This window comes from Carcharodon carcharias, chromosome 16 (assembly GCF_017639515.1).
Source record: "Carcharodon carcharias isolate sCarCar2 chromosome 16, sCarCar2.pri, whole genome shotgun sequence".
Taxonomy (NCBI): Eukaryota; Metazoa; Chordata; class Chondrichthyes; order Lamniformes; family Lamnidae; genus Carcharodon; species Carcharodon carcharias.
Window position 1 is genome coordinate 100825101 of NC_054482.1, and position 22433 is coordinate 100847533.

A 22433-nucleotide genomic window follows, 5' to 3' on the forward strand; every position below is an offset into this window, starting at 1 on the left:
AACCTGCCTGAAATCTTGCTCCCTCACTGAGCTGCCCATTTCCAGATGCCAACCAATCTCTCTTGTCATTTGGAAATGGCATCGTGGTCACCAACTTACAACCACAGCAAACAGCAAGCACTGCTGCTGGCGTCCTTACACTGGGACAGGTCGGCTGGATTTCAAGGGAAGCTCAACATTTCTGTTCCCAAAAAAAATTTCAGAAGGGGAAATGGGCAGTAGAAATACCAATCACCAGTCCCTTCACTCCTCTCATTAGGTTTTGTCAGACCAGCCAGAGACAGAGGCACAGGACAGGCCTTTCTTATACATCTCCAATTTCTACCTTTCTCCCCATCACTACCACACACCCCCCCAAAAACACTTTCACTTCTGAGCTTTTGTCTTTGTTGAGATTGTATTGTTTGTGTGAATCAAAGTGGAATGAGACAGGGCCCTCCAGGGAACAGCAGAATGAGACAGTGCCCTCCAGGGAACAGCAGAATGAGGCAGTGTCCTCCAGGGAACAGCGGAATGAGACAGGGCCATCCAGGGAACAGCAGAATGAGACAGTGCCCTCCAGGGAACAGCAGAATGAGGCAGTGTCCTCCAGGGAACAGCGGAATGAGACAGTGTCCTCCAGGGAACAGCGGAGTGAGACAGTATCCTCCAGGGAACAGCGGAATGAGACAGTGTCCTCCAGGGAACAGCGGAATGAGACAGTGTCCTCCAGGGAACAGCGGAATGAGACAGTGTCCTCCAGGGAACAGCGGAATGAGACAGTGTCCTCCAGGGAACAGCGGAAAGAGGCAGTGTCCTCCAGGGAACAGCGGAATGAGACAGGGCCCTCCAGAGAACAGCAGAATGAGACAGGGCCCTCCAGAGAACAGCAGAATGAGACAGTGTCCTCCAGGGAACAGCGGAATGAGACAGTGGCCTCCAGGGAACAGCGGAATGAGGCAGTGTCCTCCAGGGAACAGCGGAATGAGACAGGGCCCTCCAGGGAACAGCGGAATGAGACAGTGTCCTCCAGGGAACAGCAGAATGAGACAGTGTCCTCCAGGGAACAGCGGAATGAGACAGTGACTTCCAGAGAACAGCAGAATGAGACAGGGCCCTCCAGAGAACAGCAGAATGAGACAGTGTCCTCCAGGGAACAGCGGAATGAGACAGTGCCCTCCAGGGAACAACGGAATGAGGCAGTGCCCTCCAGGGAACAGCGGAATAAGGCAGTGTCCTCCAGGGAACAGCGGAATGATGCAGTGTCCTCCAGGGAACAGCGGAATGAGAAGTGCCCTCCAGAGAACAGCGGAATGAGACAGTGCCTTCCAGGGAACAGCGGAATGAGGCAGTGTCCTCCAGGGAACAGCGGAATGAGACAGTGACCTCCAGAGAACAGCAGAATGAGACAGTGTCCTCCAGGGAACAGCAGAATGAGGCAGTGTCCTCCAGGGAACAGCGGAATGAGACAGTGTCCTCCAGGGAACAGCGGAATGAGACAGTGTCCTCCAGGGAACAGCGGAATGAGAAGTGCCCTCCAGAGAACAGCGGAATGAGACAGTGCCTTCCAGGGAACAGCGGAATGAGGCAGTGTCCTCCAGGGAACAGCGGAATGAGACAGTGACCTCCAGAGAACAGCAGAATGAGACAGTGTCCTCCAGGGAACAGCAGAATGAGGCAGTGTCCTCCAGGGAACAGCGGAATGAGACAGTGTCCTCCAGGGAACAGCGGAATGAGACAGTGTCCTCCAGGGAACAGCGGAACGAGACAGTGCCCTCCAGGGAACAGCGGAATGAGGCAGTGTCCTCCAGGGAACAGCAGAATGAGACAGGGCCCTCCAGGGAACAGCGGAATGAGACAGTGTCCTCCAGGGAACAGCAGAATGAGACAGTGTCCTCCAGGGAACAGCGGAATGAGAAGTGCCCTCCAGAGAACAGCAGAATGAGACAGGGCCCTCCAGAGAACAGCAGAATGAGACAGTGTCCTCCAAGGAACAGCGGAATGAGACAGTGCCCTCTAGGGAACAGCGGAATGAGGCAGTGCCCTCCAGGGAACAGCGGAATGAGGCAGTGTCCTCCAGGGAACAGCAGAATGAGACAGTGTCCTCCAGGGAACAGCGGAATTATGCAGTGTCCTCCAGGGAACAGCGGAATGAGACAGTGTCCTCCAGAGAACAGCGGAATGAGACAGTGCCTTCCAGGGAACAGCGGAATGAGGCAGTGTCCTCCAGGGAACAGCGGAATGAGACAGTGACCTCCAGAGAACAGCGGAATGAGACAGTATCCTCCAGGGAACAGCGGAACGAGGCAGTGTCCTCCAGGGAACAGCAGAATGATGCAGTGTCCTCCAGGGAACAGCGGAATGAGAAGTGCCCTCCAGAGAACAGCGGAATGAGACAGTACCTTCCAGGGAACAGCGGAATGAGGCAGTGTCCTCCAGGGAACAGCGGAATGAGACAGTGACTTCCAGAGAACAGCAGAATGAGACAGTGTCCTCCAGGGAACAGCAGAATGAGGCAGTGTCCTCCAGGGAACAGCGGAATGAGACAGTGTCCTCCAGGGAACAGCGGAATGAGACAGTGTCCTCCAGGGAACAGCGGAATGAGACAGTGCCCTCCAGGGAACAGCGGAATGAGGCAGTGTCCTCCAGGGAACAGTGGAATGAGACAGTGTCCTCCAGAGAACAGCGGAATGAGACAGTGCCTTCCAGGGAACAGCGGAATGAGGCAGTGTCCTCCAGGGAACAGCGGAATGAGACAGTGACCTCCAGAGAACAGCGGAATGAGACAGTATCCTCCAGGGAACAGCGGAATGAGGCAGTGTCCTCCAGGGAACAGCAGAATGATGCAGTGTCCTCCAGGGAACAGCGGAATGAGAAGTGCCCTCCAGAGAACAGCGGAATGAGACAGTACCTTCCAGGGAACAGCGGAATGAGGCAGTGTCCTCCAGGGAACAGCGGAATGAGACAGTGACTTCCAGAGAACAGCAGAATGAGACAGTGTCCTCCAGGGAACAGCAGAATGAGGCAGTGTCCTCCAGGGAGCAGCGGAATGAGACAGTGTCCTCCAGGGAACAGCGGAATGAGACAGTGTCCTCCAGGGAACAGCGGAATGAGACAGTGCCCTCCAGGGAACAGCGGAATGAGGCAGTGTCCTCCAGGGAACAGTGGAATGAGACAGGGCCCTCCAGGGAACAGCGGAATGAGACAGTGTCCTCCAGGGAACAGCAGAATGAGACAGTGTCCTCCAGGGAACAGCGGAATGAGACAGGGCCCTCCAGAGAAGAGCAGAATGAGACAGGGCCCTCCAGAGAACAGGAGAATGTGACAGTGTCCTCCAGGGAACAGCGGAATGAGACAGTGCCCTCCAGGGAACAGCGGAATGAGGCAGTGTCCTCCAGGGAACAGCGGAATGAGGCAGTGTCCTCCAGGGAACAGCAGAATGAGACAGTGTCCTCCAGGGAACAGCGGAATGAGAAGTGCCCTCCAGAGAACAGCGGAATGAGACAGTGCCTTCCAGGGAACAGCGGAATGAGGCAGTGTCCTCCAGGGAACAGCGGAATGAGACAGTGACCTCCAGAGAACAGCAGAATGAGACAGTGTCCTCCAGGGAACAGCAGAATGAGGCAGTGTCCTCCAGGGAACAGCGGAATGAGACAGTGTCCTCCAGGGAACAGCGGAATGAGACAGTGTCCTCCAGGGAACAGCGGAACGAGACAGTGCCCTCCAGGGAACAGCGGAATGAGGCAGTGTCCTCCAGGGAACAGCAGAATGAGACAGGGCCCTCCAGGGAACAGCGGAATGAGACAGTGTCCTCCAGGGAACAGCAGAATGAGACAGTGTCCTCCAGGGAACAGCGGAAAGAGACAGTGTCCTCCAGAGAACAGCGGAATGAGACAGTGCCTTCCAGGGAACAGCGGAATGAGGCAGTGTCCTCCAGGGAACAGCGGAATGAGACAGTGCCCTCCAGGGAACAGCGGAATGAGGCAGTGTCCTCCAGGGAACAGTGGAATGAGACAGTGTCCTCCAGAGAACAGCGGAATGAGACAGTGCCTTCCAGGGAACAGCGGAATGAGGCAGTGTCCTCCAGGGAACAGCGGAATGAGACAGTGACCTCCAGAGAACAGCGGAATGAGACAGTATCCTCCAGGGAACAGCGGAATGAGGCAGTGTCCTCCAGGGAACAGCAGAATGATGCAGTGTCCTCCAGGGAACAGCGGAATGAGAAGTGCCCTCCAGAGAACAGCGGAATGAGACAGTACCTTCCAGGGAACAGCGGAATGAGGCAGTGTCCTCCAGGGAACAGCGGAATGAGACAGTGACTTCCAGAGAACAGCAGAATGAGACAGTGTCCTCCAGGGAACAGCAGAATGAGGCAGTGTCCTCCAGGGAACAGCGGAATGAGACAGTGTCCTCCAGGGAACAGCGGAATGAGACAGTGTCCTCCAGGGAACAGCGGAATGAGACAGTGCCCTCCAAGGAACAGCGGAATGAGGCAGTGTCCTCCAGGGAACAGTGGAATGAGACAGGGCCCTCCAGGGAACAGCGGAATGAGACAGTGTCCTCCAGGGAACAGCGGAATGAGACAGGGCCCTCCAGAGAAGAGCAGAATGAGACAGGGCCCTCCAGAGAACAGGAGAATGTGACAGTGTCCTCCAGGGAACAGCGGAATGAGACAGTGCCCTCCAGGGAACAGCGGAATGAGGCAGTGTCCTCCAGGGAACCGCGGAATGAGGCAGTGTCCTCCAGGGAACAGCAGAATGAGACAGTGTCCTCCAGGGAACAGCGGAATGATGCAGAGTCCTCCAGGGAACAGCGGAATGAGAAGTGCCCTCCAGAGAACAGCGGAATGAGACAGTGCCTTCCAGGGAACAGCGGAATGAGGCAGTGTCCTCCAGGGAACAGTGGAATGAGACAGTGACCTCCAGAGAACAGCGGAACGAGACAGTGTCCTCCAGGGAACAGCAGAATGAGGCAGTGTCCTCCAGGGAACAGCGGAATGAGACAGTGCCCTCCAGGGAACCGCGGAATGAGACAGTGTCCTCCAGGGAACAGTGGAATGAGACAGTGTCCTCCAGGGAACAGCGGATTGAGACAGTGTCCTCCAGGGAACAGCGGAATGAGGCAGTGTCCTCCAGGGAACAGCGGAATGAGACAGTGTCCTCCAGGGAACAGCAGAATGAGACAGTGTCCTCCAGAGAACAGCAGAATGAGACAGTGTCCTCCAGGGAACAGCGGAATGAGACAGTCTCCTCCAGAGAACAGCGGAATGAGAAAGTGCCCTCCATGGAACAGTGGAATGAGACAGTGCCCTCCAGGGAACAGCGGAATGAGACAGTGCCCTCCAGGGAACAGCGGAATGAGGCAGTGCCCTCCAGGGAACAGCGGAATGAGGCAGTGTCCTCCAGGGAACAGCGGAATGATGCAGTGTCCTCCAGGGAACAGCGGAATGAGAAGTGCCCTCCAGAGAACAGCGGAATGAGACAGTGCCTTCCAGGGAACAGGAGAATGAGGCAGTGTCCTCCAGGGAACAGCGGAATGAGACAGTGACCTCCAGAGAACAGCAGAATGAGACAGTGTCCTCCAGGGAACAGCAGAATGAGGCAGTGTCCTCCAGGGAACAGCGGAATGAGACAGTGCCCTCCAGGGAACAGCGGAATGAGGCAGTGTCCTCCAGAGAACAGCAGAATGAGACAGTGTCCTCCAGGGAACAGCGGAATGAGACAGGGCCCTCCAGAGAACAGCAGAATGAGACACGGCCCTTCAGAGAACAGCAGAATGAGACAGTGTCCTCCAGGGAACAGCGGAATGAGACAGTGCCCTCCAGGGAACAGCGGAATGAGGCAGTGCCCTCCAGGGAACAGCGGAACGAGGCAGTGTCCTCCAGGGAACAGCAGAATGAGACAGTGTCCTCCAGGGAACAGCGGAATGATGCAGTATCCTCCAGGGATCAGCGGAATGAGAAGTGCCCTCCAGAGAACAGCGGAATGAGACAGTGCCTTCCAGGGAACAGCGGAATGAGGCAGTGACCTCCAAGGAACAGCGGAATGAGACAGTGACCTCCAGAGAACAGCAGAATGAGACAGTGTCCTCCAGGGAACAGCAGAATGAGGCAGTGTCCTCCAGGGAACAGCGGAATGAGACAGTGTCCTCCAGGGAACAGTGGAATGAGACAGTGTCCTCCAGGGAACAGCGGATTGAGACAGTGTCCTCCAGGGAACAGCGGAATGAGGCAGTGTCCTCCAGGGAACAGCGGAATGAGACAGTGTCCTCCAGGGAACAGCAGAATGAGACAGTGTCCTCCAGAGAAGAGCAGAATGAGACAGTGTCCTCCAGGGAACAGCGGAATGAGACAGTGTCCTCCAGAGAACAGCGGAATGCGAAAGTGCCCTCCATGGAACAGTGGAATGAGACAGTGTCCTCCAGGGAACAGCGGAATGAGACAGTGTCCTCCAGGGAACAGCGGAATGAGACAGTGTCCTCCAGGGAACAGCGGAATGAGACAGTGTCCTCCAGGGAACAGCAGAATGAGACAGTGTCCTCCAGAGAACAGCAGAATGAGACGGTGTCCTCCAGGGAACAGCAGAATGAGACAGTGTCCTCTAGGGAACAGCGGAATGAGACAGTGTCCTCCAGGGAACAGCGGAATGAGACAGTGTCCCCCAGGGAACAGCGGAATGAGACAGCGCCCTCCAGAGAACAGCAGAATGAGACAGGGCCCTCCAGAGAACAGCAGAATGAGGCAGTGTCCTCCAGGGAACAGCGGAATGAGACAGTGCCCTCCAGGGAACAGCGGAATGAGGCAGTGCCCTCCAGGGAACAGCGGAATGAGACAGTGTCCTCCAGGGAACAGCGGAATGAGGCAGTGTCCTCCAGGGAACAGCGGAATGAGAAGTGCCCTCCAGAGAACAGCGGAATGAGACAGTGCCTTCCAGGGAACAGCGGAATGAGGCAGTGACCTCCAGGGAACAGCGGAATGAGACAGTGACCTCCATAGAACAGCGGAATGAGACAGTGTCCTCCAGGGAACAGCAGAATGAGACAGTGTCCTCCAGGGAACAGTGGAATGAGACAGTGTCCTCCAGGGAACAGCGGATTGAGACAGTGTCCTCCAGGGAACAGCGGAATGAGGCAGTGTCCTCCAGGGAACAGCGGAATGAGACAGTGTCCTCCAGGGAACAGCAAAATGAGACAGTGTCCTCCAGAGAACAGCAGAATGAGACAGTGTCCTCCAGGGAACAGCGGAATGAGACAGTGTCCTCCAGAGAACAGCGGAATGAGAAAGTGCCCTCCATGGAACAGTGGAATGAGACAGTGTCCTCCAGGGAACAGCGGAATGAGACAGTGTCCTCCAGGGAACAGCAGAATGAGACAGTGTCCTCCAGGGAACAGCGGAATGAGACAGTGTCCTCCAGGGAACAGCGGAATGAGACAGTGTCCTCCAGGGAACAGCAGAATGAGACAGTGTCCTCCAGAGAACAGCAGAATGAGACGGTGTCCTCCAGGGAACAGCAGAATGAGACAGTGTCCTCTAGGGAACAGCGGAATGAGACAGTGTCCTCCAGGGAACAGCGGAATGAGACAGTGTCCCCCAGGGAACAGCGGAATGAGACAGCGCCCTCCAGAGAACAGCTGAATGAGACAGGGCCCTCCAGAGAACAGCAGAATGAGGCAGTGTCCTCCAGGGAACAGCGGAATGAGACAGTGTCCTCCAGGGAACAGCGGAATGAGACAGTGTCCTCCAGGGAACAGCAGAATGAGGCAGTGTCCTCCAGGGAACAGCGGAATGAGAAGTGCCGTCCAGAGAACAGCGGAATGAGACAGTGCCTTCCAGGGAACAGCGGAATGAGGCAGTGTCCTCCAGGGAACAGCGGAATGAGAAACTGTCCTCTAGGGAACAGCAGAATGAGACAGTGTCCTCCAGGGAACAGCGGAATGATGCAGTGTCCTCCAGGGAACAGCGGAATGAGAAGTGCCCTCCAGAGAACAGCGGAATGAGGCAGTGCCTTCCAGGGAACAGCGGAATGAGGCAGTGTCCTCCAGGGAACAGCGGAATGAGACAGTGACCTCCAGAGAACAGCGGAATGAGACAGTGTCCTCCAGGGAACAGCAGAATGAGGCAGTGTCCTCCAGGGAACAGCGGAATGAGACAGTGTCCTCCAGGGAACAGTGGAATGAGACAGTGTCCTCCAGGGAACAGCGGATTGAGACAGTGTCCTCCAGGGAACAGCGGAATGAGGCAGTGTCCTCCAGGGAACAGCGGAATGAGACAGTGTCCTCCAGGGAACAGCAGAATGAGACAGTGTCCTCCAGAGAACAGCAGAATGAGACAGTGTCCTCCAGGGAACAGTGGAATGAGACAGTGTCCTCCAGAGAACAGCGGAATGAGAAAGTGCCCTCCATGGAACAGTGGAATGAGACAGTGTCCTCCAGGGAACAGCGGAATGAGACAGTGTCCTCCAGGGAACAGCGGAATGAGACAGTGTCCTCCAGGGAACAGCGGAATGAGACAGTGTCCTCCAGGGAACAGCAGAATGAGGCAGTGTCCTCCAGGGAACAGCGGAATGAGACAGTGCCCTCCAGGGAACAGCGGAATGAGGCAGTGTCCTCCAGAGAACAGCAGAATGAGACAGTGTCCTCCAGGGAACAGCGGAATGAGACAGGGCCCTCCAGCGAACAGCAGAATGAGACACGGCCCTCCAGAGAACAGCAGAATGAGACAGTGTCCTCCAGGGAACAGCGGAATGAGACAGTGCCCTCCAGGGAACAGCGGAATGAGGCAGTGCCCTCCAGGGAACAGCGGAACGAGGCAGTGTCCTCCAGGGAACAGCAGAATGAGACAGTGTCCTCCAGGGAACAGCGGAATGATGCAGTATCCTCCAGGGATCAGCGGAATGAGAAGTGCCCTCCAGAGAACAGCGGAATGAGACAGTGCCTTCCAGGGAACAGCGGAATGAGGCAGTGACCTCCAGGGAACAGCGGAATGAGACAGTGACTTCCAGAGAACAGCAGAATGAGACAGTGTCCTCCAGGGAACAGCAGAATGAGGCAGTGTCCTCCAGAGAACAGCAGAATGAGACAGTGTCCTCCAGGGAACAGCAGAATGAGACAGTGTCCTCTAGGGAACAGCGGAATGAGACAGTGTCCTCCAGGGAACAGCGGAATGAGACAGTGTCCCCCAGGGAACAGCGGAATGAGACAGGGCCCTCCAGAGAACAGCAGAATGAGACAGGGCCCTCCAGAGAACAGCAGAATGAGGCAGTGTCCTCCAGGGAACAGCGGAATGAGACAGTGCCCTCCAGGGAACAGCGGAATGAGGCAGTGCCCTCCAGGGAACAGCGGAATGAGGCAGTGTCCTCCAGGGAACAGCAGAATGAGACAGTGTCCTCCAGGGAACAGCAGAATGAGGCAGTGTCCTCCAGGGAACAGCAGAATGAGAAGTGCCCTCCAGAGAACAGCGGAATGAGACAGTGCCTTCCAGGGAACAGCGGAATGAGGCAGTGTCCTCCAGGGAACAGCAGAATGAGACAGTGTCCTCCAGGGAACAGCAGAATGAGGCAGTGTCCTCCAGGGAACAGCAGAATGAGGCAGTGTCCTCCAGGGAACAGCGGAATGAGAAGTGCCGTCCAGAGAACAGCGGAATGAGACAGTGCCTTCCAGGGAACAGCGGAATGAGGCAGTGTCCTCCAGGGAACAGCGGAATGAGAAACTGTCCTCTAGGGAACAGCAGAATGAGACAGTGTCCTCCAGGGAACAGCGGACTGATGCAGTGTCCTCCAGGGAACAGCGGAATGAGAAGTGCCCTCCAGAGAACAGCGGAATGAGGCAGTGCCTTCCAGGGAACAGCGGAATGAGGCAGTGTCCTCCAGGGAACAGCGGAATGAGACAGTGACCTCCAGAGAACAGCGGAATGAGACAGTGTCCTCCAGGGAACAGCAGAATGAGGCAGTGTCCTCCAGGGAACAGCGGAATGAGACAGTGTCCTCCAGGGAACAGTGGAATGAGACAGTGTCCTCCAGGGAACAGCGGATTGAGACAGTGTCCTCCAGGGAACAGCGGAATGAGGCAGTGTCCTCCAGGGAACAGCGGAATGAGACAGTGTCCTCCAGGGAACAGCAGAATGAGACAGTGTCCTCCAGAGAACAGCAGAATGAGACAGTGTCCTCCAGGGAACAGTGGAATGAGACAGTGTCCTCCAGAGAACAGCGGAATGAGAAAGTGCCCTCCATGGAACAGTGGAATGAGACAGTGTCCCCCAGGGAACAGCGGAATGAGACAGTGTCCTCCAGGGAACAGCGGAATGAGACAGTGTCCTCCAGGGAACAGCGGAATGAGACAGTGTCCTCCAGGGAACAGCAGAATGAGGCAGTGTCCTCCAGGGAACAGCGGAATGAGACAGTGCCCTCCAGGGAACAGCGGAATGAGGCAGTGTCCTCCAGAGAACAGCAGAATGAGACAGTGTCCTCCAGGGAACAGCGGAATGAGACAGGGCCCTCCAGAGAACAGCAGAATGAGACACGGCCCTTCAGAGAACAGCAGAATGAGACAGTGTCCTCCAGGGAACAGCGGAATGAGACAGTGCCCTCCAGGGAACAGCGGAATGAGGCAGTGCCCTCCAGGGAACAGCGGAACGAGGCAGTGTCCTCCAGGGAACAGCAGAATGAGACAGTGTCCTCCAGGGAACAGCGGAATGATGCAGTATCCTCCAGAGATCAGCGGAATGAGAAGTGCCCTCCAGAGAACAGCGGAATGAGACAGTGCCTTCCAGGGAACAGCGGAATGAGGCAGTGACCTCCAGGGAACAGCGGAATGAGACAGTGACTTCCAGAGAACAGCAGAATGAGACAGTGTCCTCCAGGGAACAGCAGAATGAGGCAGTGTCCTCCAGGGAACAGCGGAATGAGACAGTGTCCTCCAGGGAACAGTGGAATGAGACAGTGTCCTCCAGGGAACAGCGGATTGAGACAGTGTCCTCCAGGGAACAGCGGAATGAGGCAGTGTCCTCCAGGGAACAGCGGAATGAGACAGTGTCCTCCAGGGAACAGCAGAATGAGACAGTGTCCTCCAGAGAAGAGCAGAATGAGACAGTGTCCTCCAGGGAACAGCGGAATGAGACAGTGTCCTCCAGAGAAGAGCGGAATGCGAAAGTGCCCTCCATGGAACAGTGGAATGAGACAGTGTCCTCCAGGGAACAGCGGAATGAGACAGTGTCCTCCAGGGAACAGCGGAATGAGACAGTGTCCTCCAGGGAACAGCGGAATGAGACAGTGTCCTCCAGGGAACAGCAGAATGAGACAGTGTCCTCCAGAGAACAGCAGAATGAGACGGTGTCCTCCAGGGAACAGCAGAATGAGACAGTGTCCTCTAGGGAACAGCGGAATGAGACAGTGTCCTCCAGGGAACAGCGGAATGAGACAGTGTCACCCAGGGAACAGCGGAATGAGACAGCGCCCTCCAGAGAACAGCAGAATGAGACAGGGCCCTCCAGAGAACAGCAGAATGAGGCAGTGTCCTCCAGGGAACAGCGGAATGAGACAGTGCCCTCCAGGGAACAGCGGAATGAGGCAGTGCCCTCCAGGGAACAGCGGAATGAGACAGTGTCCTCCAGGGAACAGCGGAATGAGGCAGTGTCCTCCAGGGAACAGCGGAATGAGAAGTGCCCTCCAGAGAACAGCGGAATGAGACAGTGCCTTCCAGGGAACAGCGGAATGAGGCAGTGACCTCCAGGGAACAGCGGAATGAGACAGTGACCTCCATAGAACAGCGGAATGAGACAGTGTCCTCCAGGGAACAGCAGAATGAGGCAGTGTCCTCCAGGGAACAGCGGAATGAGACAGTGTCCTCCAGGGAACAGTGGAATGAGACAGTGTCCTCCAGGGAACAGCGGATTGAGACAGTGTCCTCCAGGGAACAGCGGAATGAGGCAGTGTCCTCCAGGGAACAGCGGAATGAGACAGTGTCCTCCAGGGAACAGCAAAATGAGACAGTGTCCTCCAGAGAACAGCAGAATGAGACAGTGTCCTCCAGGGAACAGCGGAATGAGACAGTGTCCTCCAGAGAACAGCGGAATGAGAAAGTGCCCTCCATGGAACAGTGGAATGAGACAGTGTCCTCCAGGGAACAGCGAAATGAGACAGTGTCCTCCAGGGAACAGCGGAATGAGACAGTGTCCTCCAGGGAACAGCGGAATGAGACAGTGTCCTCCAGGGAACAGCAGAATGAGACAGTGTCCTCCAGAGAACAGCAGAATGAGACGGTGTCCTCCAGGGAACAGCAGAATGAGACAGTGTCCTCTAGGGAACAGCGGAATGAGACAGTGTCCTCCAGGGAACAGCGGAATGAGACAGTGTCCCCCAGGGAACAGCGGAATGAGACAGCGCCCTCCAGAGAACAGCAGAATGAGACAGGGCCCTCCAGAGAACAGCAGAATGAGGCAGTGTCCTCCAGGGAACAGCGGAATGAGACAGTGCCCTCCAGGGAACAGCGGAATGAGGCAGTGCCCTCCAGGGAACAGCGGAATGAGGCAGTGTCCTCCAGGGAACAGCAGAATGAGACAGTGTCCTCCAGGGAACAGCGGAATGAGGCAGTGTCCTCCAGGGAACAGCGGAATGAGAAGTGCCCTCCAGAGAACAGCGGAATGAGACAGTGCCTTCCAGGGAACAGCGGAATGAGGCAGTGTCCTCCAGGGAACAGCGGAATGAGACAGTGTCCTCCAGGGAACAGCAGAATGAGGCAGTGTCCTCCAGGGAACAGCGGAATGAGACAGTGTCCTCCAGGGAACAGCGGAATGAGACAGTGTCCTCCAGGGAACAGCAGAATGAGGCAGTGTCCTCCAGGGAACAGCGGAATGAGAAGTGCCGTCCAGAGAACAGCGGAATGAGACAGTGCCTTCCAGGGAACAGCGGAATGAGGCAGTGTCCTCCAGGGAACAGCGGAATGAGAAACTGTCCTCTAGGGAACAGCAGAATGAGACAGTGTCCTCCAGGGAACAGCGGAATGATGCAGTGTCCTCCAGGGAACAGCGGAATGAGAAGTGCCCTCCAGAGAACAGCGGAATGAGGCAGTGCCTTCCAGGGAACAGCGGAATGAGGCAGTGTCCTCCAGGGAACAGCGGAATGAGACAGTGACCTCCAGAGAACAGCGGAATGAGACAGTGTCCTCCAGGGAACAGCAGAATGAGGCAGTGTCCTCCAGGGAACAGCGGAATGAGACAGTGTCCTCCAGGGAACAGTGGAATGAGACAGTGTCCTCCAGGGAACAGCGGATTGAGACAGTGTCCTCCAGGGAACAGCGGAATGAGGCAGTGTCCTCCAGGGAACAGCGGAATGAGACAGTGTCCTCCAGGGAACAGCAGAATGAGACAGTGTCCTCCAGAGAACAGCAGAATGAGACAGTGTCCTCCAGGGAACAGTGGAATGAGACAGTGTCCTCCAGAGAACAGCGGAATGAGAAAGTGCCCTCCATGGAACAGTGGAATGAGACAGTGTCCTCCAGGGAACAGCGGAATGAGACAGTGTCCTCCAGGGAACAGCGGAATGAGACAGTGTCCTCCAGGGAACAGCGGAATGAGACAGTGTCCTCCAGGGAACAGCAGAATGAGACAGTGTCCTCCAGAGAACAGCAGAATGAGACAGTGTCCTCCAGGGAACAGCAGAATGAGACAGTGTCCTCTAGGGAACAGCGGAATGAGACAGTGTCCTCCAGGGAACAGCGGAATGAGACAGTGTCCCCCAGGGAACAGCGGAATGAGACAGGGCCCTCCAGAGAACAGCAGAATGAGACAGGGCCCTCGAGAGAACAGCAGAATGAGGCAGTGTCCTCCAGGGAACAGCGGAATGAGACAGTGCCCTCCAGGGAACAGCGGAATGAGGCAGTGCCCTCCAGGGAACAGCGGAATGAGGCAGTGTCCTCCAGGGAACAGCAGAATGAGACAGTGTCCTCCAGGGAACAGCAGAATGAGGCAGTGTCCTCCAGGGAACAGCAGAATGAGAAGTGCCCTCCAGAGAACCGCGGAATGAGACAGTGCCTTCCAGGGAACAGCGGAATGAGGCAGTGTCCTCCAGGGAACAGCGGAATGAGACAGTGTCCTCCAGGGAACAGCAGAATGAGGCAGTGTCCTCCAGGGAACAGCGGAATGAGACAGTGTCCTCCAGGGAACAGCTGAATGAGACAGTGTCCTCCAGGGAACAGCAGAATGAGGCAGTGTCCTCCAGGGAACAGCGGAATGAGAAGTGCCGTCCAGAGAACAGCGGAATGAGACAGTGCCTTCCAGGGAACAGCGGAATGATGCAGTGTCCTCCAGGAAACAGCGGAATGAGAAACTGTCCTCTAGGGAACAGCAGAATGAGACAGTGTCCTCCAGGGAACAGCGGAATGAGACAGTGTCCTCCAGAGAACAGCAGAATGAGACAGTGTCCTCCAGGGAACAGCGGAATGAGACAGTGTCCTCCGGGAACAGCGGAATGAGGCAGTGTCCTCCAGGGAACAGCGGAATGAGGCAGTGTCCTCCAGGGAACAGTGGAATGAGACAGTGCCCTCCAGGGAACAGCAGAATGAGGCAGTGTCCTCCAGGGTACAGCAGAATGAGGCAGTGTCCTCCAGGGAACAGCAGAATGAGACAGTGTCCTCCAGGGAACAGCAGAATGAGGCAGTGTCCTCCAGGGAACAGTGGAATGAGACAGTGTCCTCCAGGGAACAGCAGAATGAGACAGTGTCCTCCAGGGAACAGTGGAATGAGACAGTGTCCTCCAGGGAACAGCGGAATGAGACAGTGTCCTCGAGGGAACAGCAGAATGAGACAGTGTCCTCCAGAGAACAGCAGAATGAGACAGTGTCCTCCAGGGAACAGCGGAATGAGACAGTGCCCTCCAGGGAACAGTGGAATGAGACAGGGCCCTCCAGGGAACAGCAGAATGAGGCAGTGTCCTCCAGGGAACAGTGGAATGAGACCGTGTCCTCCAGAGAACAGCGGAATGAGACAGTGCCCTCCAGGGAACAGCAGAATGAGGCAGTGTCCTCCAGGGAACAGCAGAATGAGGCAGTGTCCACCAGGGAACAGCAGAATGAGACAGTGTCCTCCAGGGAACAGCAGAATGAGGCAGTGTCCTCCAGGGAACAGTGGAATGAGACAGTGTCCTCCAGAGAACAGTGGAATGAGACAGTGTCCTCCAGGGAACAGCGGAATGAGACAGTGTCCTCCAGGGAACAGCGGAATGAGGCAGTGCCCTCCAGCGAACAGCGGAATGAGGCAGTGTCCTCCAGGGAACAGCAGAATGATGCAGTGTCCTCCAGGGAACAGCGGAATGAGAAGTGCCCTCCAGAGAACAGCGGAATGAGACAGTGCCTTCCAGGGAACAGCGGAATGAGGCAGTGTCCTCCAGGGAACAGCGGAATGAGACAGTGACCTCCAGAGAACAGCAGAATGAGACAGTGTCCTCCAGGGAACAGCAGAATGAGGCAGTGTCCTCCAGGGAACAGCGGAATGAGACAGTGTCCTCCAGGGAACAGCGGAATGAGACAGTGTCCTCCAGGGAACAGCGGAACGAGACAATGCCCTCCAGGGAACAGCGGAATGAGGCAGTGTCCTCCAGGGAACAGCGGAATGAGACAGGGCCCTCCAGGGAACAGCGGAATGAGACAGTGTCCTCCAGGGAACAGCAGAATGAGACAGTGTCCTCCAGGGAACAGCGGAATGAGACAGGGCCCTCCAGAGAACAGCAGAATGAGACAGGGCCCTCCAGAGAACAGCAGAATGAGACAGTGTCCTCCAGGGAACAGCGGAATGAGACAGTGCCCTCCAGGGAACAGCGGAATGAGGCAGTGCCTTCCAGGGAACAGCGGAATGAGGCAGTGTCCTCCAGGGAACAGCGGAATGAGACAGTGACCTCCAGAGAACAGCGGAATGAGACAGTGTCCTCCAGGGAACAGCGGAATGAGACAGTGTCCTCCAGGGAACAGCAGAATGAGACAGTGTCCTCCAGAGAACAGCAGAATGAGACAGTGTCCTCCAGGGAACAGCGGATTGAGACAGTGTCCTCCAGAGAACAGCGGAATGAGAAAGTGCCCTCCATGGAACAGTGGAATGAGACAGTGTCCTCCAGGGAACAGCGGAATGAGACAGTGTCCTCCAGGGAACAGCGGAATGAGACAGTGTCCTCCAGGGAACAGCGGAATGAGACAGTGTCCTCCAGGGAACAGCAGAATGAGACAGTGTCCTCCAGAGAACAGCAGAATGAGACAGTGTCCTCCAGGGAACAGCAGAATGAGACAGTGTCCTCTAGGGAACAGCGGAATGAGACAGTGTCCTCCAGGGAACAGCGGAATGAGACAGTGTCCCCCAGGGAACAGCGGAATGAGACAGGGCCCTCCAGAGAACAGCAGAATGAGACAGGGCCCTCCAGAGAACAGCAGAATGAGGCAGTGTCCTCCAGGGAACAGCGGAATGAGACAGTGCCCTCCAGGGAACAGCGGAATGAGGCAGTGCCCTCCAGGGAACAGCGGAATGAGGCAGTGTCCTCCAGGGAACAGCAGAATGAGACAGTGTCCTCCAGGGAACAGCAGAATGAGGCAGTGTCCTCCAGGGAACAGCAGAATGAGAAGTGCCCTCCAGAGAACAGCGGAATGAGACAGTGCCTTCCAGGGAACAGCGGAATGAGGCAGTGTCCTCCAGGGAACAGCAGAATGAGACAGTGTCCTCCAGGGAACAGCAGAATGAGGCAGTGTCCTCCAGGGAACAGCAGAATGAGGCAGTGTCCTCCAGGGAACAGCGGAATGAGAAGTGCCGTCCAGAGAACAGCGGAATGAGACAGTGCCTTCCAGGGAACAGCGGAATGAGGCAGTGTCCTCCAGGGAACAGCGGAATGAGAAACTGTCCTCTAGGGAACAGCAGAATGAGACAGTGTCCTCCAGGGAACAGCGGAATGAGACAGTGTCCTCCAGAGAACAGCAGAATGAGACAGTGTCCTCCAGGGAACAGCGGAATGAGACAGTGTCCTCCGGGAACAGCGGAATGAGGCAGTGTCCTCCAGGGAACAGCAGAATGAGGCAGTGTCCTCCAGGGAACAGTGGAATGAGACAGTGCCCTCCAGGGAACAGCAGAATGAGGCAGTGTCCTCCAGGGAACAGCAGAATGAGGCAGTGTCCTCCAGGGAACAGCAGAATGAGACAGTGTCCTCCAGGGAACAGCAGAATGAGGCAGTGTCCTCCAGGGAACAGTGGAATGAGACAGTGTCCTCCAGGGAACAGCAGAATGAGACAGTGTCCTCCAGGGAACAGTGGAATGAGACAGTGTCCTCCAGGGAACAGCGGAATGAGACAGTGTCCTCGAGGGAACAGCAGAATGAGACATTGTCCTCCAGAGAACAGCAGAATGAGACAGTGTCCTCCAGGGAACAGCGGAATGAGACAGTGCCCTCCAGGGAACAGTGGAATGAGACAGGGCCCTCCAGGGAACAGCAGAATGAGGCAGTGTCCTCCAGGGAACAGTGGAATGAGACCGTGTCCTCCAGAGAACAGCGGAATGAGACAGTGCCCTCCAGGGAACAGCAGAATGAGGCAGTGTCCTCCAGGGAACAGCAGAATGAGGCAGTGTCCTCCAGGGAACAGCAGAATGAGACAGTGTCCTCCAGGGAACAGCAGAATGAGGCAGTGTCCTCCAGGGAACAGTGGAATGAGACAGTGTCCTCCAGAGAACAGTGGAATGAGACAGTGTCCTCCAGGGAACAGCGGAATGAGACAGTGTCCTCCAGGGAACAGCGGAATGAGACAGTGTCCTCCAGAGAACAGCGGAATGAGAAAGTGCACTCCATGCAACAGCAGAATGAGACAGTGTCCTCCAGAGAACTTCACCCCCTGACCAAGGACCATCAGTGCAAAATGGAAACCAAATCACATCAACACTATAGCCATACTGTAAATTCAGGGAAATACAATGCCTTTTCAATTAAATAATAACATAGACAAGGACAAAGAAGTTATGCTAAACCTTCATAAAACACTGGTGAGGCCTCAGGGGGAATTCTGTGTCCAATTTTGGACACTACACTATAGGACAGATATCAAGGCCTTAAAGAGGGTGCAAAGGAGATTTACTAAAGCGGTACCAAGAATGGGGGATTTCATTTTCATGAAACAACTAGAGAAACTGTGCTTGTTCTCCTTAGAACAGAGATGGTTAAGATTTGATAAAGGTTTTCAAAACCATAAAGGATTCTGATAGACTAAATAAGGAGAAACTGTTCCAAGTAGCAGAAGGGTGGTTAACCAAAGGACACAGGTTTAAGATAACTGGAAAAAGAACCTGAGGAGTCATGAGGAGAATTTTTTTAATGCAGCAAGTCCAATCGCGAAATCACATCTAATGTTGGACACTGTTTTGAGTTTTGCAAGCATGGGCTGTTTGGGTACGGTCTGTACCTTGCCCGTTGTGAACAGTGGTTGGGACACATTGTTTGATACGATCCGCCAGTCTTTGGGACGTACAGCCTATGTACCTAGCTTCGCACTGACACTGAAATTCATATTACTCATTTGTGCGATAGGAAGAACATATTTTTGGCTTCACGGCAGCATCCTGTTTGTGGCGAAAACCACTTGTGCTGCTGCACTGTAGTAGCATGAAACAGCTAGCTTCACCTGTTACTTACTCTAATTTTTGAGATGCCTTACCCTTCCAGGGTAATCTGAGATAGAGTGGGCGCTTTTCAAGACTGAAAGTGACATTCATGAGTTTACCGCTGTTTACAACAGGCAGGGTACAGATCATAGCCAACCAGGTTGTCCTTGCAAAATTCAAATTCAATAAATGTGACTCCAGACCCACAGCAAAGTGGCTGACTCTTAATGCCTTCTGAACCAGGGCACTTAGGGATGGGGCAATAAATGCTGGCCTAGCCAGCAAAGCCCATGTACCGTAAATGGAAAAAAAAATCTCTTTAATCAAAGTAAACATTAATCAAGCATTTCCTTTGGTGGAATAAATATGGAGTTAAAATTTTGGCAAATTATTGGAACTTGAATGGCATCACTTTAGTTTGTCTCACCTCAACGGCTCTCGTCGATCCTGTTGAGCTTTTCCTAACATGGAAAAGTCGAACTGGTGCAGCAGCACTCTGGCCACCCTTCCTGGAGGTCCCTCCAAGATGTACAATGAGTGGCTTATCTTTGAACAGGCTCAGCAGGTGAGGAGGCTCCTGACCCTGTGTCACCCGCACCTAGAGAGCAAACAACAATAAAGTGAAAAGAAATTTTTCATTCAGAGCCGCAGTGATCAGAAAGGTAAAGGAGTGAAGAGAAGTTGAGGTTGGTGGGGAAGTAATGATGCTGGGCTTGGGTCATAAAAGCTTAATGATTACCAGGTGAAAGAAAGGCCAATGGAAGCCCGGGGTTTTGTGGCCCTGAGAGAGAGGAATTAACAGAAGGAAGTTGGGCAATGAGCCTTTGGCCAAGATTTTCCAGCCCCAATGCGGCAGGTTCCCCCATGGCGGACGGGGCTAGCCATTCAAATGCCTGTTGACTTTGGCGAGGCTGGAAGGCCCCGCCAGCAGGAAGGGTTCAGGAAATTCCAGCCTTAGACTGGGAATGTTGTCGGAGCAGATCCCACTCCGCTTCATCGGAAGTGCAGTGGAGCAGAAGCAGCTGAGGAAATTCCTGTCTTCATTTCACTGCAGTGGGAACACATGGAAGGGGGAGTGTACATGATGTTGGCTTTGGAGCTTAGAAGGAACGAGAGATGACATTCGGGGAACAGCGACCCGTAGCAGTATTAGATGAGTAAGAAAGAGGAGCAAATGATGACATTCCTTACTCCATTCTCCCTGTTGTACTCACTTGCACTTTCCTCCCAGATGGACAGGTCAAGACACAGTCCACAAAGAAATATGGACGAACGCCCCAAAATGCTTATTTTCAAACATCTTGGGCTGAGTTTTACCATGGGCTTTGGAACTCCAATGTTTGACTAAATGATGGCCGGCAATGAGACCAGCTCAGCATTATTCCCTGAGGCAGTCACCTAATTGGCAGGATCTGGATGCTGGCAGGCCAATCACAGAGCTGGCAGCTTTGGCGGCTTCATCGAGTGAAGCAGATGCTGCTAAGGCAGATTGAAGAGCAAAAGGGTGCCTCCACTGGAGCAATTTTAACTTAATGTCCCGGATGGTCCAGGGGAAGGCCCTCCAAATGTGGCATTGGGAATGCAGGGGAATGCCTTTACCTCCCTGCAGCCCAGGTCCTGGTGCAGGGCGGCTGCCTCTACGAAGTGGGCAGGCTCCGCCCAAGTGGGGATAGTTGGGGGTGGCGGGGGCGGGAAAATTCTGCACCTAATATCACTTTAAGCTGGTCATTATAAAGAGGCCCATCAATCATTCCACATAGTTAGAAGTCAATTGTAACTCTTTTGAGTACAAACACGTTTCCATCTGTTCCTATTCAGATGAAGTTACATTGTTTCATAGTTTGCCATTGGGAGATTTGAACTCTTGATCTTGGGGTTACAAGCCCAGTACCATAACCACTTGGCTATTTAGGCCAAGCTAACTAATGGGCTGTGCCGGGATCCTGGTGGTTAATTGCTAGTTGAAGGGCAGGAATGAACAGCTGAGGAAAGGGATTGTTGAGAATGACAAATATTAAACTGTTTGATGAAAGATGTCAAAGTCACTTAGAAAAATGAAGTGGAGAGATGCCAAGATATAATGATGCAATGTTGACAGGCATATTTGATGTGTCATTTTATTTATAACAATTCCACTGCTTGTGACAAAATTATACTGTAAGGGAAATGCTTCCAGCAAATACGCACAGAAACCAAAGCTTGCCCACCAGTGGAGGGTGAAATCAGATAATGTATGCTACATGTGTCTGATTAAAATGAAAATAAACAGAGCTCAGCATACAAGTCGCAGTGTGATGAAGAGCTCACTCTATCCCAGGAAGTATCTTCAGCTCCCTCAGCTTGGGTGGAGGCTGCCAGCTTCATGGAGGGGGTGAGGTGGGTGGGGGAGGGGGGTTGGGGTGAGGAGGGTTGGAGTTGGGTGGGGGGGGAGGTGGGGGTGGTGAGCGGGTACAGGTTGACCATTTCAGAATCAGCTATTGCAGTCTGGTGATTGAGTGGCTATGCTGCTGCCAAGGAGAGAAGTACAGCACTCCGCAATATCTGTAATAATTCAGAACTGGTAAAGCAGCCACATGACTCCGTGCCTGTAGGTGACCCTGTGAAGCAGACATCATGTGATTCATTGAGGTTAATTCTATCTCCCAGGAGACTCGGGCCTCTCTTGCAGAAACCCCTCTAGTGACAGTTAACATGTACCTGGACAGGCAAACCTTTCATCTGATCATCAAGTTCAATTGTGAGTGCAGCTGATGCTCCCAACTCATCTTTTGTTGTTTTGTTGCCTTGCCTTAAAAGGTAAACAAAAATAAAAAGTCCTTACTTTCTTTTCAGTCCATCATTTTAGCTTTCTTAGTCCATCCAATTTTTACATTTCATGCACAGGTGAAGAGACTTACCAAGTATAAATAAGGTGCTTCTCCCCATCCCTCGATTTGTAAGAGTACAAAATAATGTAACAGTCTCCGCCATAGAACTGACCATACGCTGAAGGGTCAATGGGCTGTTTCTTGAAATCTTCAATCCGCCAAATCTGTAGAGGAACATTGAATACATTTTCATGCACATTACTGACCCCAGGTCCCTGTGCTTCAGCAGGATGAAATCCTACAGTGATAGTTGTGGACTTGTTACCTGGACTTTGCCTGATCCATCATCCACCATGTTGTGTTGTGCAGCCATGGCGTTTGAGTTGTGAAGCTTTGTGACATCAAAGGGAACAGATTTGATTTTGGCAATGCTGCCAATAGTATACACTTTTCCAAGCCCTTCACTTTGGTCTTTAACCTTCCAGTCCGAAAAGAATTGGGTGAACAGTGGCGTCTCACCATTTTCTGGAAGCATCTCTACCTACAAAATAAAGCAAGAATCAGGTTTCTGTCCTTCACCCCACTCCCATGCCATCCAAGTCTCCATCCACCAGCACAAAAATGTGATAACTGAGAAAAAGAGTTCAGTAAATGTGTAACTGCTATTAAGACATGTAAAATACAACTGTAAATTGGTCTCCTCATAATCTACAGAATTGTACATGATATCTTTTGGCCCCTGCCATAATGGGGAGAGGAATGCTTGGACAGTATCATTGGCATTTTCTTATTAAACAAGAACTGAGCCACGGTCTGGGTTGTACTTGTGGCATTTGGATATATGCCCTGTGCCATTATGTTCGAGGCTCCCACAGACATGGCATCAGGCCTTGTTATAATCGAGTCAGTCAGCCAAGACTAGTGAAAAGTCAGGCTTCTGCTAGCATCACGATGGCATTGGCTGCCTCAGGGAAAACTAGGGGCAACAGAACAATCATGGGGCCCCTTATTTGCATGTAGGAATGATCTAACGGTCT

General features: G+C 53.7%; 1 protein-coding gene across 2 annotated transcripts in view; it reads right to left on the reverse strand.

Moving 5' to 3' along the window:
* scinlb (scinderin like b) overlaps nt 1–22433 on the reverse strand; it is a 55132-nt gene that overhangs the window by 9265 nt on the left and 23434 nt on the right. For both annotated transcript variants that reach the window (XM_041208064.1, XM_041208063.1), the window contains exons 9-12: nt 21722–21937; nt 21487–21620; nt 21287–21377; nt 19017–19187 (exon numbers count right to left, since the gene is read on the reverse strand). In XM_041208064.1, the coding sequence (XP_041063998.1) occupies nt 19017–19187; nt 21287–21377; nt 21487–21620; nt 21722–21937 (612 nt within the window). The remainder of the gene's footprint in view (nt 1–19016; nt 19188–21286; nt 21378–21486; nt 21621–21721; nt 21938–22433) is intronic.